The sequence below is a fragment of the Podarcis melisellensis genome, assembly GCF_964234715.1.
Source record: "Podarcis melisellensis genome assembly, chromosome: 1".
In the NCBI taxonomy this organism is placed as follows: domain Eukaryota; kingdom Metazoa; phylum Chordata; class Lepidosauria; order Squamata; family Lacertidae; genus Podarcis; species Podarcis melisellensis.
Genome location: NC_138528.1, coordinates 22,142,329 through 22,158,105, shown reverse-complemented (window position 1 = coordinate 22,158,105; position 15,777 = coordinate 22,142,329). Strand labels below are relative to the sequence as shown.

General features: G+C 48.9%; 1 protein-coding gene across 2 annotated transcripts in view; it reads left to right on the top strand.

Moving 5' to 3' along the window:
* The first annotated feature begins 8,857 nt into the window (after positions 1 to 8,857).
* The window catches only part of SLC24A4 (solute carrier family 24 member 4), a 106,639-nt gene continuing 99,719 nt past the window's right edge, over positions 8,858 to 15,777 (top strand). The window contains exon 1 of one of the 2 annotated variants that reach the window (XM_081911791.1): positions 8,858 to 10,103. In XM_081911791.1, the coding sequence (XP_081767917.1) occupies positions 9,947 to 10,103 (157 nt within the window). In that variant the 5' untranslated portion in view covers positions 8,858 to 9,946. The remainder of the gene's footprint in view (positions 10,104 to 15,777) is intronic. The other variant, XM_081911792.1, reaches the window with a different exon arrangement.

The window sequence follows — 15,777 nt, the reverse complement described above, 5'->3', positions numbered from 1 at the left end:
GAGCAAATTAAGGACCTTGGGAGATGCTGGCTATCAGCAACAAAAGGTGGCAAATGTAAACCACCCTGTGATCTTCAAATAAAGGGTGGTATCATCATCATCCTCCAAGCCAAAAGAGCCAAAAATTGAATTGGTTGTCATCACAATAGTTTGTAGTGCTGTTGAAGGGAGAATTGAGGCAAAATCAAGGACTTTCCAGGACTGAGAAGGAACAAAGGCACAGAATCACAGTCTTGGAAAATAGATTTAAATCTGGAACTTAAATCTGTGAAAATCATGCAAACTTGTTAAGTATGTGTGATGGGACGATGAGCTGCTTGTGCGTAAAATGCAAGTCCCTCAGAGTTTGATCAGGTTTTCAAACCTCTGCCTGTGACGGAGCCCCTCCAGCATGGCTGCGTCAATCACTAGTAGAATCCGAAAGTGGCTGCTTTCGGAATCTTTTCCAACATAAAAGCTCTTTAACGGAAACACGTCTTCTGGACTCTCGGCGTGACAGTTTCCGGCGAGGTGTGGGTGTCCCTATAGGAGGTCCTGAGACCTCCCCACTGTTTTCGCTGGAAGTGTCTCTGAGCCATCCCTCCGACTCACTTTCCCTTGGAGTTCTTGCTCGCCCTCTACTGGTTCCCTCTTCCGCTGCTACTCCTCTCTCAACCTCAGTGAGCCTTTGCGCCCCCGGCGCTTTAGATGGCAGTTCCCTGACATCCACCTCCCCTCCAGGGCCCCCTTCACCCCCTCCCGTCTCCTCCCCTACTGGCGGTGAGGAGGTAAAACCCCTGAAAGAACCTCCCTCATCTTCCGACGTCGCGAACACTTCCCTCCACTTGTTGCTGTTCCTACTCTCTCGGTAATCTTCGTCATCGGAGTCCACTCCCTCTTCCAACTCCGACTCCGCGAACCCTTCCATTTCCTCTTCCTCATCGGTGGTGCCGAAATACTCCCTCCTAAACCTTGCTATCGGCTGAGGTTTCCTCGGGAACCTTTGGTGGAACGTTTCTGTTAAAACCTCGTCATTGACTTCCTCTGCACTTACCCAGGTGTTTTCTGACTCCGGTTCCCCTTCCCACGCCACCAAATACTCCACCTGATTTCCCTTCCACCTGGAATCGAGGATTTCCGCTACATGGTTGCGGCGTTCCCTCTCTTCCAAGGCTGGTCCCCTGACGTACTCCCCTTCACGTCCCCCCCTGTATGGTGACAGTAACGACCTGTGGAACACTGGGTGCAATTTCATGTGGTTGGGTAATCGGAGTTTGAAAGCTACCGGGTTGACCTGCTGAATGACCTCAAAGGGTCCCAATCTTCTGGGCCTCAATTTCTTACAACCCCCTTTGAACGGCAACCCTTGGGTTGACAACCACACTTGATCCCCCACCCTTATGGTTTCACCTTCCCTTCTGTTCTTGTCTGCCTGCTTCTTATATTGTGCCTTAGCCCTTTCTAAGTTGAGCTGGAGCTGATGATGGATCGCTTCCATCTCTTCTACAAAATGTTCAGCCGCTGGGACGCTCCATCTCTCCCCTCCTTCCCCTGGAAATGCCCTGGGGTGACACCCGTAATTAGCCAAAAAGGGACTCATCCCTGTGGACACATTCTCCGCATTATTGTAGGCAAATTCTGCCAACGCCAACTTTTCGACCCAATCGTTCTCTCTGTCATTGACATAACACCTCAGATATTGTTGAAGAATGCCATTTGCTCTTTCCGCCTGCCCGTTGGTTTCAGGGTGCCGGGCAGTTGAAAAATTGACTTCCACGTGCAGCAAGCTCATGAGCTTCCTCCAGAACCTGGAAGTAAATTGTTTGCCGCGATCTGAGATCACCCTCAAGGGAGCCCCGTGCAACCTAAAGATGTGTTCTACAAACAACTTCGCTGTTTCTTCCGCTGTGACTGCATGTGAGCATGCTACAAAGTGGCACATCTTAGTTAACAGGTCTACTACTACCATGATGGCTGTTTTCCCCTTGGACTTTGGCAGATCCGTCATAAAATCTATTGATATCGCTTCCCAAGGCCGTTCTGGTGTGGGTAATGGTTCTAATAACCCTGCCGGCGCCCTTCTTTCCCCTTTGGCTCGCTGACATTGGTCACACCCTCTTACATACTCCCTTACATCTTCCCTCACCTTAGGCCACCAAAATTCCCTGGTAACCAACCACATGGTCTTGTGTTGTCCAAAATGTCCCGCCGTGGGGCTATCATGCAACTGCTTGAGTACTCTCCCCCTCAATTCACCTTCGGGTATATACAGTGCCCCTTTGTAATACAATGCCCCATTTCTTTCCTCAAAACCTCCGGGACTCTCGCCCTCCCCCCTGAGACCTCTGAGCTTATCCTGGGCATATTCATCATTTTCCGTTTCCTCTACCAGTTCTCGTTGCCCCACCAGCGCCGCCCCACACACCCAGCGGTCCTCAGGGATGACATGTCTCTCTTCGATCACCCCCTCCCCTTCCCAATACTCTGGTTTGCGTGAGAGCGCGTCCGCCCTGACGTTTTCTGGGCCTGGCACATAACAAATTTCAAAGTTGAATTTGGAGAATTCCTGTGCCCATCTCACTTGTCGTTGGTTGAGCACTCGAGCTGTTCTCCAATACTCTAAATTCTTGTGGTCGGTGCACACTTGCACCTTGTGTTGTGCCCCAATTAATAAATGTCTCCACCTCCGGAATGCTTCGTGAATGGCAAGTAGTTCCCTGTCATACACCGTGTAATTCCTCTCGGATTTATTCAGCTTCCGCGAGAAGAAGGCACACGGTCTCCACTCCGACGCACTCCTCCCCGGTTGAAGAAGGACCGCCCCTACCGCCCGGTCGGATGCATCGGTTTCCACTCTCATGGGTTTTCGTAAATCCACATGCAGAAGTTGTTCTTCCGAGGCGAAAGCCCTTTTCAGTTCTTCAAAGGCTCGATCCGCCTCTACCGTCCAAACAAATTTCTTCTTGCTGCTGAGGCAGTCGGTGATGGGCGCCGTCAAGTGGGCAAAGTTCTTGATGAACTTCCGATAAAAGTTCCCAAACCCCAAGAATCTTTGCACGTCCTTCTTGGTCTTCGGTGTCTTCCATTCCAGTACCGCTTGGACCTTGCCTGGATCCATGGCCAATCCCTTGTCTGACAAGCGGTACCCCAGGAATTCCACCTCCTTGGTATGAAACTGGCACTTCTCCAGTTTCACCCACAGCTGGTTGGCTTGCAGCCTGCCCAACACTTCTCGAACGTCCCTCACATGCTGTTCCTCATCTTCCGAATACACCAACACGTCGTCTAAAAAGGCCACACAATTCTTGTAGAGCAAAGGTCCCAGAACGTGGTTTATAAAAGCTTGAAAACACGCGGAGCCCCCTTGTAGACCGAAGGGCATAACGAGGTATTCAAAGGCTCCCAAAGGGGTAAACATGGTGGTCTTCCATTCATCTCCCTTCCTTATGCGTATCAGATTGTACGCCCCCCGCAGGTCCAGCTTTGTAAAAATCTTTCCCTTCCTTACTCTGGTCAAAATGTCATCAATTCGGGGCATAGGGAAAGCCAGGGGCTCCGACACTGCATTGAGGGCCCTAAAGTCACACACCAGTCTCGGTTTGTCTGTGTTCTTTTTGTCCACAAAAAACACTGGGCTGCCCCCCACCGCTCGGGACTCTCTGATGAAACCTCGCTTCAGGTTTTTGTCAATGAACTCCCTCAGCTCCTGCATCTCCCTGTCTGACATGGCGTACAGCTTGCCTACTGGGAGTTGGGCCCCAGGGAGTAGGTTGATTTGACAGTCAAAGGGTCTATGCGGTGGCAGTTTGTCTGCTTCCCTTTCGCTGAATACGTTGCTCAGATCTGCGTATTGCGGGGGCACCTTCCCTTTGTCCATTACTTCCATCCCGGCTAGGGTGACTCTGTCTCCTCCCGAAACCTTCCCCTCCTTGCAGTGTTCTAGGCAATGCACTGACCCAAAGGAGACCACCCTCTGATGCCAGCCCACTAGCGGATCGTGTAGCGCCAGCCAGCTCATCCCCAAAATGATGGGCGCTCCTCCCAGGATGGCCACATTAAACGCTATCTGTTCGGTGTGCCTTGCCACCCTCATTATCATCGGGACAGTCTGTTGGCTAACTTCTCCCCCCAACAGCTCTCTGCCGTCAATCGTAGTCACCTGCAAGGGGTTACTTAAAGGGATGGTCTGTATCTGATGCTCAGCTGCAAACTCCTTACTCATGAAATTACAGGAGCTGCCTGAATCCAAAAGCGCCTTGATCTTTAGTGGGTGTCCGTTTGGCAGTTCTAGTAACACCTCTATCACTAAAGCGGGTCTGGGAGGTTCCGGCGTGGGCACTTTCACTGCTCTTTGGCCTGGCTGCTGTGCCCCGACGGTGGCAGCCAGGCGTTGGCTTTTACTTGCTCCTTGCCTTCCTCTTCCTTTCCCCCAACAGCTCCTGCCATCCCTTGCCATTCCTTTCTTTGTGGGCAGACTCTGGCAAAGTGCCCTGGCTGTTGGCAGAGATAACATCTCTTGGCGCTCTTTCCCTCCTTCTTCCGCCCTTCACTGGGATTTGAAACTGCGCGCGCCCGCGCTGTTCCAACTTCCATCGGCTCTGCCGGCGGGAAAGGTGGCTCTGGAATGTCTGGAATGCGGAACTCCCTCCAACGGTCTCCTTTCCCTTCCCGCTTTTCCAAAGCCCTCGCCTCCTGGCGCGCTCCTATGCACAGCGCAGATTTGGTTAACTGATCCATAGACTCCGCCCTGGGCCCCCGGGAAAGCTCATCTTTGACGGTTGAAGAAAGCCCCTCTTCGAAAAGCATTTGGATGGGCTCCGCCGATAGGTCCCACCCCAATTTATGAATCAGCATAGTAAATTCAGTCCAGTACTCACGGACAGATCTGCTTCCTTGCTGGCAAGCCATTAACTGCCTTCGCACCACCCCCTGCTCAATATCGCTGGAAAACATCAGGTCCATGGCACGAAAAAACTTCCTCGTGTCCTTTAGGATCTCATTATTCGCTGCCATCAGGGGTCTAACCCAATCTTTCGCCCCGGATTCGAGATGGCCAATCACAAAAGCCACTCGCGATTCCTCGTCGGGGAAGTCATCAAACTGCAAGTTTAGAGCGTATTGCATCTCTGTTCTAAAGGCATGATAGTTCCTGGGATCCCCCCCGAATTTCTGCACCAATCCTGGTACCTTTCTGGCGAGCGGGGTGGTTTTCTCCTTTCCCTTTTCTGCATCCTGAGCCCTCCTCTCCTCAAGCCTCGCCGTTTGCAGCGCCAACTGGATCTCCAACGCCCTGTACCTTTCTTCCAGGCTTGGACCCCCTCCAGCTGCTCCTGCTCCTCCGGTTCCGGCTGGGTTGCTCATGATGCTTCTCCCTGCACAAGCTGGCTTTCGGTGACTTTCGGATTGCTGTGATGGGACGATGAGCTGCTTGTGCGTAAAATGCAAGTCCCTCAGAGTTTGATCAGGTTTTCAAACCTCTGCCTGTGACGGAGCCCCTCCAGCATGGCTGCGTCAATCACTAGTAGAATCCGAAAGTGGCTGCTTTCGGAATCTTTTCCAACATAAAAGCTCTTTAACGGAAACACGTCTTCTGGACTCTCGGCGTGACAGTTTCCGGCGAGGTGTGGGTGTCCCTATAGGAGGTCCTGAGACCTCCCCACTGTTTTCGCTGGAAGTGTCTCTGAGCCATCCCTCCGACTCACTTTCCCTTGGAGTTCTTGCTCGCCCTCTACTGGTTCCCTCTTCCGCTGCTACTCCTCTCTCAACCTCAGTGAGCCTTTGCGCCCCCGGCGCTTTAGATGGCAGTTCCCTGACAGTATGTTTCTCTTTATTTGCCACATATAGTTCTATGCATATACCTAGAATTTTTTAGTAGATTAGAAAGTTCTCTCTCTTTTACAAAAACAACAACAAAAAAACAGCTCCCACAAAATTGTATTTATTTTTGTGCCTTTTGTTTCCAAACACCTGCACAGGGATTTAAAAAAAAGAGAAAGAAATACCTCCCAACTGTTGTTGCATGCAAAACAATAAAAAAGGAGCTTGCTCTGGAACTACCTTTAGAAAGAAGGTATCTTTAGGTAGAAAGGGGGAGCTAACATTGACAGAAGAAAACATGCCCTGTTTCAAGTTAATTGAACAAGGGGATCATAATAGGAAGGGTAGGCAAACTAAGGCCTGGGTGCCAGATCCGGCCCGCGGATGGTCTGGGAATCAACATGTTTTACATGAGTAGAATGTGTGCTTTTATTTAAAATGCACCTCTGGGTTATTTGTGGGGCCTGAATGGTGTTTTTACATGAGTAGAATGTGTGCTTTTATTTAAAATGCATTTCTGGGTTATTTGTGGGGCATAGGAATTCGTTCATTTTTTTCTCCAAAATATATTCCGGCCCCCCACAAGGTCTGAGGGACAGTGGACCGCCCCCCTGCTGAAAAAGTTTGCTGACCCCTGATAATAGTATGCTAGCAAACTTTGTATGAGGCATTTTTTGTGGAGCAAAGTTACCTGAAATAACAAAGGATGGAAATAATATTAATCACTATGGACTTCTACAGTGTAGAAAGCCGACTTTCACGATCAGAAGTCTTACATTTACTATACGAACACATGATAGATCACTCCTTGAATTTGTTAATTTCAGCACTCAGATCCTGCTTCCTGCCATATTTATGGTGGCTAGTAATTATAGGATTTTAAAATATTAAGCTATCCGTAATTTAAAACAGTTCATACAAGCAAAGCTGCCAATTCCAGTTTCCAAGAAAAAAAGGGAGCAGTGCTGTGCCAGGCAAATGAGTGTACTTGGCAGGTGAGTCTAAGAACGAGGTACAGCTTGAACACACACAATCAGTCAGTACACACAGTTCAGAAACAAGTGCTATTAAACAGATACAGCTGGAGCTTTGAAGGATTTGGTGAAGTTGCCAGATGTCACTTTTATGACCTGGCTTTGGACTTGTCCTCCTCCTCCTATCATGATTGTCTCTGGAATAGAGTCATGTTAGGGTTCAATTGGAGAGAAATCAGGCAATTTATGAGTAAGGTGACTATGTTCTAGTTTTTAGAGGACAGTCATCTATTTGAGCAGCTGTCTGGCCCATTTTAAAGATAAATTACCATAAGAAGGGAGAGCAGTGGCAGTGAAGTTACCCATCAACAGCACTTAGACAGCAGACTTTATTAGATACCCATTATGGTGAGATGTAAAAGTAAAGGGTAAAGGGACCCCTGACCATTAGGTCCAGTCGTGGCCGACTCTGGGGTTGCGGCGCTCATCTCGCTTTATTGGCCGAGGGAGCGGGCCAATCCCCGTTGCGGGGATTCGAAATGCTGACCTTCTGTTCGGCAAGTCCAAGGCTCTGTGGTTTAACCCACAGCACCACCCGCGTCCCCATGGTGAGATGTATTTCTATTCAAAAGTAGATCCATGACTTTTTTCAGGGGGGAACTCACCAGACCTCATTTCCGGCACCTCTTGTGTAGGTGCCATTGCCATTCTTAGAGAAAGAGGGGGGTGTCCATGATGAGTTCCGGCCCCTCTTTTTCGTCGGTGGTTCGAATCCCCGCGACGGGGTGAGCTTCTGTTGCTCAGTCCCTGCTCCTGCCAACCTAGCAGTTCGAAAGCACATCAAAGTGCAAGCAGATAAATAGGTACCGCTCCAGCGGGAAGGTAAACGGCATTTCTGTGCGCTGCTCTGGTTTGCCAGAAGCGGCTTAGTCATGCTGGCCACATGACCCGGAAGCTGCACCGGCTCCCTCGGCCAGTAAAGCAAGATAAGCGCCGCAACCCCAGAGTCGTCCGCAACTGGACCTAATGGTCAGGGGTCCCTTTACCTTTACCTAAGTATCACATTAATGGACTGAGGCTGAAATACAAACATATAGTTTGCATTACAGTTGTACCTCGGGTTAAGTACTTAATTTATTCCAGAGGTCCGTTCTTAACCTGAAACTCTTCTTAACCTGACGTACCACTTTAGCTAATGGGGCCTCCCGCTGTCGCCGCACAATTTCTGTTCTCATCCTGAAGTAAAGTTCTTAACCCAAGGTACTATTTCTGGGTTAGCGGAGTCTGTAACCTGAAGCATCTGTAACCTGAAGCGTCTGTAACCAGAGGTACCACTGGACTTTGGTGAATTTTGTAGCCTTTTAATTTTTTTTTGCAGTGATTAAGCAAACCTTATGAGGAACCATACTGCAGATGCCCCAGGGTGGTATTCAGCTGCCTTTTACTCAAAGCAAACCCACTGAAATGAACATGATGAAGTAAGGGTAAGGCCCATTCATTTCCACAGGTCTACTTGGAGTAAACTTTATTTTTTCATGGGAGAAATGTTGGAGGGTATGCAGAGACCCAACTTTTGCGTTCAACGAAAGGCACTGTTTGAAAGAGCCCACAGGAGCCAATGTTTCTGATTTCTTCTTCAAATTATGTTTAAATATATGAAATAAACATTTTCACCCAAACCGGCAGCTTCGCACAGTCCCCAGTCCACCTCAACCTTTCCGTCCTTTCGAAAAGGCGGGATTCATCCATGGGCATAGCCAGGATTTTTGTTAGCGGGGTGAGGACTTTTGTTAGGGGAGGGGCAGAACCGCCTTGACTGGTCAGTTAGTGAAGTATTTCTATTGTTTTACTTGATCTGAGGGGGCAGCTGCTCCCCCCCCCCCTTGGCTACGCCCATGGCTTCATCGCTGAGGGAATTCATTCCACCTTGAGCGAAGGGGAAAGGCAGGGCATGGGGTGGGAAGCAACTTGGGTGTGATCTTGAGTGTGACAGGCCTGGGCTCAGCGGCGCAAGCACATGCTCTCGCACGCTTCATCCCCGAACCCACAGCACTTGCCAAGCGCTAAATAGAGAAGAGATAATTCCTGCGCCATTTAGGGGAAAAGATTAATTTGGTCAGTTAATCCCCTCCTGCTCCTCCTTCTCTCCCCCCGCCCACCGCGAAGAACCGAGCGCGGGAAAATGCACAAACAGTTCTGCAGGTAACCGTCAGCGCGAGGCGCAGAGGGGACCCTGTGGTGCCCGGAGAGGAGGCGCATGCGCGTTGGTTGCGCGGGCGACTGAGTGTGTGTATGTGGGGGGTGGCTTTGCGCGGGTTGAGGGAAGCGCTCAGGTGCTTCTGAGGGAGAGAAAGTTGCCCGCGAGCGGGATAAGGAGGAGGACCAGGAGGCGTTGCCAGCCAGCCAGCCAGCGCAGGAACTTGCCCCTTGCTGGTGGCTCCTCGCCCGGAGAAAAGGGCAGGGGGAGGAGAGCGCGTGGCTGGTGCGCCCGGGAGCCCAACAACTCCGAGCCGCCAGAGGGATGTGGAGCCTCATGAGGAGGAGGCGGAGGAGAGTCGCCGCTGCCGCCGCCGCCGCTGATGCTTCGCAAGCCGCTGGCGAGGGAAGGAAGGGGGCTCTCAAACTTTCCAGCGGGATGCTGCGCGGAGCTGCGCTGCTGCGGTCCTGATCGCTCTCTGTCCTGAAGCGGCGCTTGCCTGGGGTTTTTCAAGGGCACTTTCGGCTCCCACCTCCGCCCCGCCACCGCTGTGGAGGGAAGCTGCTGGATGCTGCTGCTGCTGCTGCTGCAACTGCTTCTCCATCGCCGGCGGTGATTTCTTGCCTGGATCTTTTAATATATATTTTTTGCCTCCGGCGCCGGGCCTGCCGTGGGGCGACGACGGGCTCCTGAGCCTGAGCAGAGCTCGCGAAGACACCCCGCACTCGCCACCTGCTGCTGCCGAGGAGGCTTTGCCTTGCTGCGCACCGGCCCGCTCCCCTCGCCCCCCCCCGACCCCCGTCCTGTGACTCCCTGTTGATGCGCACCCGGCTCTTGGCCGTGGGGATGGAGCCCTCCGCGGGGACCCCCCGCAAGTGAGCCCCGCTCGCGAAGGCGCGGAGGGGTGGGGGGAGAAGGAGGCTGCCTCCTCTTGACTCGCAGGACCTCCCCATCCTGTGCAGCGAGCCCCGGGGTCGCCATGGGGCTGGAAGTGCAGCCGAGCGGCCCGCCGAAGGCGCCCCTCTTCAAGCTGAGGAAAGTTCGCAAGAGGCGGGAGATGCTCCTGCAGCAGGTCGGCTTCATCTGCGCGATCCTATTCTTCGTCTGGGGCATGTCCACCCTGCTGTCTAAGCTAGGTAGGTGGCTGGCCAGAGGGGATGGGTTGGGAAGGGAGGGTGGGTGGGTGCATAGGAACGAACTCCTAGGGGCCAGGGTCCCTTCCTTTCCCCCCAATGAAATATTTAAGAGGGGCGAGCAGCCCAAAGTTGATGGGAATTGCCATTCAAATTGTGTCCATGCATCACATCATGTGATCAATTATGTGGGGAGGGGTTTACCTCCCCCCGTATTTTATTCAAGTTGGCACCCCTGGTGGGTGGGTGGCTAGAGGCTGAACTGGCAGAAACAGAAGGTAGCAGCTGCCTGTGTCGTTTATCTTCCCCTCCCCAAATCTGGCCAGGATGCTTTCCCTGCCAGTGCAACAGCTGTTAGGGCACCGGGCATGCATGCACACCTGGGTGATCCTGCGTACCCCCAGACATTTCCCAAGAGTCCTGGGAATTGTAGATTGACCTTCATACTGCCACACTTCCTGGGATTCCTAGGGGCTTTCAATGTGTGTATGCAGTGGGATCAAAGCAAAGGGCCATGTTTCCTACAGGAGCAACAAGTTGGATTCACCTGGGAAGCCTGCAAGTGAGATGTGGAGGAAACTGGTAGTAGTCAAAAGCAAAAGTGCCTCTGGAAGCTGATGGTTCTGTACAGCCCATCTCACAGGGTCATTCTCAGCGTTATCTTCAGTGAATTTGCCATCTCCCTATGCTCTAAAGCCGTTGAAGCTAATGGATGTCACCAGTACATCTTGTGACAATGAGTTCCACAAGTGAATTACACTATTTTGTGAATAAGTGCTCTCCCCCCTTTTTGTCCTGAATCTTCTGCCAGTAGGAATAGTGAAGTGTCAGGCAGTCCTGCTTGCGGTGAAATCCTATGCTATGCTTACTCAGAAGATTCAATGAGATTTACTCCTGAGCAAGTACGTTTAGGATTGCATCCTTTGTCACCCATGGGATAATGCTTCATGCTTATAGGTTCATAAGGGTGAGATTGCTCCTGAATACTTGAGGAAATGGTTAAGGATTGGCTACCAGCAATACAAGGCAGATTTGTGTACATTTTTTTCATAGAGGAACAAACTTCCATCTAGGAAAAAAACAACAGCATATCCGTATAAACTCATGTACACTCAGTTTTGCAACAGTCCTGTGACTTGTGCATTCAAACTGATTCCATACCTGTGAATTCCAGAGTCAGATCTGGAGACGATGAGTAGATGGAACATTTCTGAAACAGAACATTATATTTCCCTGGGACGTGGGATCCCATTTTAGGAGTGACTTTTTTATGACTACTAAATATAATGTGCGAATGACTGTGGCTAAGTATTAGTTTGGAAATGTAGGAAGAACAGAACAAACCTGATGAGGAAGAGATCCCATATAGCAGTGCACAACGTCTCAGCAATAGTAACCCGATGACTTTGTGTCCCATTTATTATATGTTGCATAAAAGCTACGGCCCCAACTGACAACTTTCAGCAGAGAAAGAGAGATTTTGCTGGAAAATGCTGTTGCCGATCTAATGTGCTTCATTCCTGCCTTGCAAGCTGAAATATTTTCTGTTTGCCTGCTGTGCTGCTTGCTGTAGGCTTAGAACAGTAATTCCAAAATGGGCAGATTAGAACAAGGGTTGCCAGATCAACATGGGGATGGAGTGGAGGCGGGGGAAGGAACCAAGGAATTTTGCTCTCTGTTCTGTAGAGTTTGACAAAGCAGGGTCAAATCAGAAAGCAGGTGTTCCCAAACTACAGAAATACAATAGCCTCTTAAATAAATGGACATCTCACCACCTTTGCTGTAGCGCTACTTCCTCCCCTTCCCCCACCAATGGGACTCCTGTTCCTTTAATGAGAGAGTCAGTTTGGCAGGTGCGGTGGCTCCTCCCTTTGTTGCCAGAAAAGCTGGCTGTTCCAAACATTAGTCTGCCAGGGCCCAGGTAGTTATTAAAGGAATGACCTGTGAGGCCATGTGTTGGCAGGCCTCCTTAGCTTAGCCGCGGCTGTGCTACTTATCCTGATGCTAACAGCAGGTGCTGGGGAAGTAGAGCATCAAAAGCCACACCAGGAAGTAAGATGTGCATGGCTATTGGGAAAGATAAATATTCCTTCTGTGGCTTTCCCTGTTAAAAGCTGGCACAGCTTTGCGACCAAGGATGGGGCATCATATACACTCTTAGCTGGAGTAACTGAAGTTAATAGGACTTAATTTCAAGTGAACGTTCATAGGACTGTGCTACGTCAGGGTGAGCTGTAAACCAGAAAGTCCCCAAATCAAACGAAAAGGCAACTTCTGGATTTTGGGCCATAGATCATTAATGGGTCACTTTAACAAGCAAAGGGCAGAGGGCGCTCAAACAGAAGGCAAACCCAACAGCCCTCTGGCAGGTGACACGTGCAAGTGACCCCACACATTATGGAGGATGCAGAATGACGGCTATGTCATTCCAACAGTGGTTGGAGGCAGCATGCCTGTGAATACCAGTTGCTGGGAACCACAAGGTAGAAGAGCACTGTTGCACGCATCTCCTGTCGCAGGCTTCCCATAGGCATCTGTTTGCCTGCTTTGTGAACAGAGAGGTGGAGTAGAGGCGCCTTTGGCCTGATCCATCAGGGCTCCTCTTACGTTCAAGCAAGCGAAGCCACATACCAAATTCTGCTTTGAAAAATATCACCTTTCAGTTCTCAGTAGCGTAACTGAAAGGCAACATGCACAGTGAACGTTAAGGATTAAGGGTAACATAAAGATGTCCTTGTCTGAAGGTTTTGTCCAGTTTTCTCAGACCTCTTCTCTGCAGATCCCTGCCTCCCTTTTGCCAGCTTTAGTTCCCTGCAGTCTACCCTGCCTTGTTGCCTTAAGGAGTCAGCTATAGGTTCAAATTTTACCTCTGCCACAAATGCTCAGGATACTTACAAAGCTGCCTGACAAAATAAAGACTTGTTTGTCATTGTGGTGCAGTATGGCCTACATTGATGAGTAGTGGCTCCCCCAGGGCATCAGGCAGAGGTTTTTCATGTCGCATTGCCATCTGATCCTCTTAGCTGGAGATGTGAGGGACTGAACCTGGGGCCTGCTTGCAGAGTAGGTGCTCTGCTCGTTGATCTATGGTCCCTTGCCTTAGGTCCTTCTATTATTTTTTCAAGCCTATTATTATTATTATTAATATGGATGTGTGTACGTGATAACACTGATCAACCTTACAAGGTTGTTGCAAGGCTTACTGAGATATGTGGATAAAGCATTTTGGACACCAAAATGTGCTATTTGAATGTAATGTATCATTAGTACTTAATATATAAGTATTCCTGCGCTATGCCATCCCTAGGAATACGAGGCAGAGACAGGTATCAGTAGGATAAGTATCCAGTTTTTGTAGCTATTTGATCAAAACACTTTGCTACAACCTCATCTGGCCATGCCTCTAAACTTTAAGTGTGGACAGTAAATCATTTCAGAAATTGATTGGCTTTTGTTAGTCTCCAGACAAAGGGAATTTCAGTAGCAAGGTTTACAACTTCTCCACTCACGTGGCAATCACTATGGACTTCCCTACGCATTCTCTTGCTGTTCTACTTTGGAGAACATATGGTTTTGTTAAGAGGGCACTGTTGAGTGGCTTTAGACATTTTCTGATGGGACAACAAGGAGGAGGTTGGTTAAATGTCTAAAGCTGCACCCCTAGCCCCATTCACCTGGGAGTAGCTCAGTTGGGTAAAAGGTGAGACTCTTAATCCCAGGGTCGTTGGTTTGAGCCTCACGTTGAGTGAAAGATTCATGTTGAGTGAAAGAAAGCATTGCAGGAGGTTGGACTTAGATGAGCCTCATGGTTCCTTCCAACTCTGCAAAACTGTGATTTGGCTTGCTTCTAAGTAGGCAGGGTCAAAACAATGGAAAGAAGTTAGAATCAGTCTTCAGTTAATCTTGAATGATAATGAGTCACAAGTGGTTTTACTTACAATTAAGCAGTATATAATTTTTTAATAAATAAATAAAGTGGAACCGGAAAACAAAATGTTGCATTTTGCCTTTGGTCTCTTACAGGAGTGCTCCTATTCAGTTTTCCAGCAACCAGCCATGCTTTCTTCCAGAATATATAAACTGGGAGAGGCTCAAGTTGGCCAGTCAGAGATTTCTGTTTGCATCCAGCTAACTCTTAACATTCAGTGGCTTCTGCTGAACACTGAGCATGCTCTGTCCACATTGGGCTTGGTTTTTTGGGGGGTATTTCGCTCCCCTCCTTTTAAAAAAAGTGTACTTGTGCAAATGTTAAGATACCTGAAGGAAGGCGATAGCTCCTTCTTGTTTCACAGTGGCTTTGTTTTTGTCCAAGTCTAGTTGGCGGGGTGGGCTCTGAGCAACTGAATACCAGGCATGAAAATACTTTAATGAACGAGGAGGAGCGGAAGGAGCATTCTGTTCTATTGTAATAATATGAGAACTTGAATAAACTATAGGGTTGTTTTTTTTAAAGAGAGTATTAGAGGGAGGGAGCACAGATGCTGGTGTTTGTATTCCTCCCCCTCCCTTTCAGGAAGAAAGCAAACCTGCAAATTCTGCACTAGCAAAAACTTCTGAATAAAGGGCAACCTCGTGCAAACACAGGGGGAGTGCTGGTTTAGAGCCTTTAACTCTATGGTCTGTTGGAGCATTTCATATTTTATTGGGCCCACAGTTTCCTTATCGGAAAGAAGGTCACTTGAACGATACGTTTAATCGTGAATCTTCCTTCTGTACCAGTCGTAATGTAATAAACCTTTGCCCCCTGAGAATCTGCAAGCCCCCAGAAGGACGATGATACAAAAACATATCTAGTACCTAAGGACCAAGCCCATATTGTTGCTGAAGAAAGAGAGAATGAAGGCAGATGTAATATTTTAACAATGGAAGAGGTGCTTTGATGGGGATGTCATGGCATTAATAGCAAATGCATTTTTCTAGGCTCTTATAAAAAGGGGGGGACAAAGTTCTTCATGTTTGGTTTTTCGGGTACAGTTTGAATGAGGGAAGCTGAGACTTTTTGGGTAGTGCAGTGTTGGAAGAATGTATTTTTTCACACAGTACGTAGTTAAACTACGGAATTGGCTTCTTGCAGGAGACAGTGATGGCCACCAATTTGGATGGTTTTGGAAGAAGGTTGGAAAAATTCATGAAGGGTTAGGCGACCAGTGGCTACTAGCTGTGATGGATAATATGTTTTTCATCCACTGTTGGAGGCAGTACTGAATGCTTTTGAGTACCAGTTGCTGGTTGGCCACTGTGAGAACAGGAAGCTGGGCTAGAGGGGCCAATCTTGCTAATGTATACATTTATAAGAAAAGTGGCAAGTCTAGATTCATGCGGCTGGCCAAGAAAACTGCTTCGAGACCACTGTTGTCACTTGTGCCATTTGCCAAGGGGCATATTTCCAAGTCGATTTTCTCTTTCAGTTCATTTATATACTCTTTCAATCTGATATTACTTGCAACGCAAACTTCTTTTTTATTCACTGTCAGACATTTGCATAGTTATCTAAGATTGGAGCACCAAGTGATCATGATAAGGTTATTGCAGGTAATCTACTCTGGGACAACCTGGTGTGTTTGCAATCTAAATAACTTATATGGTGCATTTAGTTCAAGAATGATAAACTTTAAATCTTATATGGTATATGAACCATATCCACTTTACAGTCTGCAAACAATTGGTAACTCCGTGT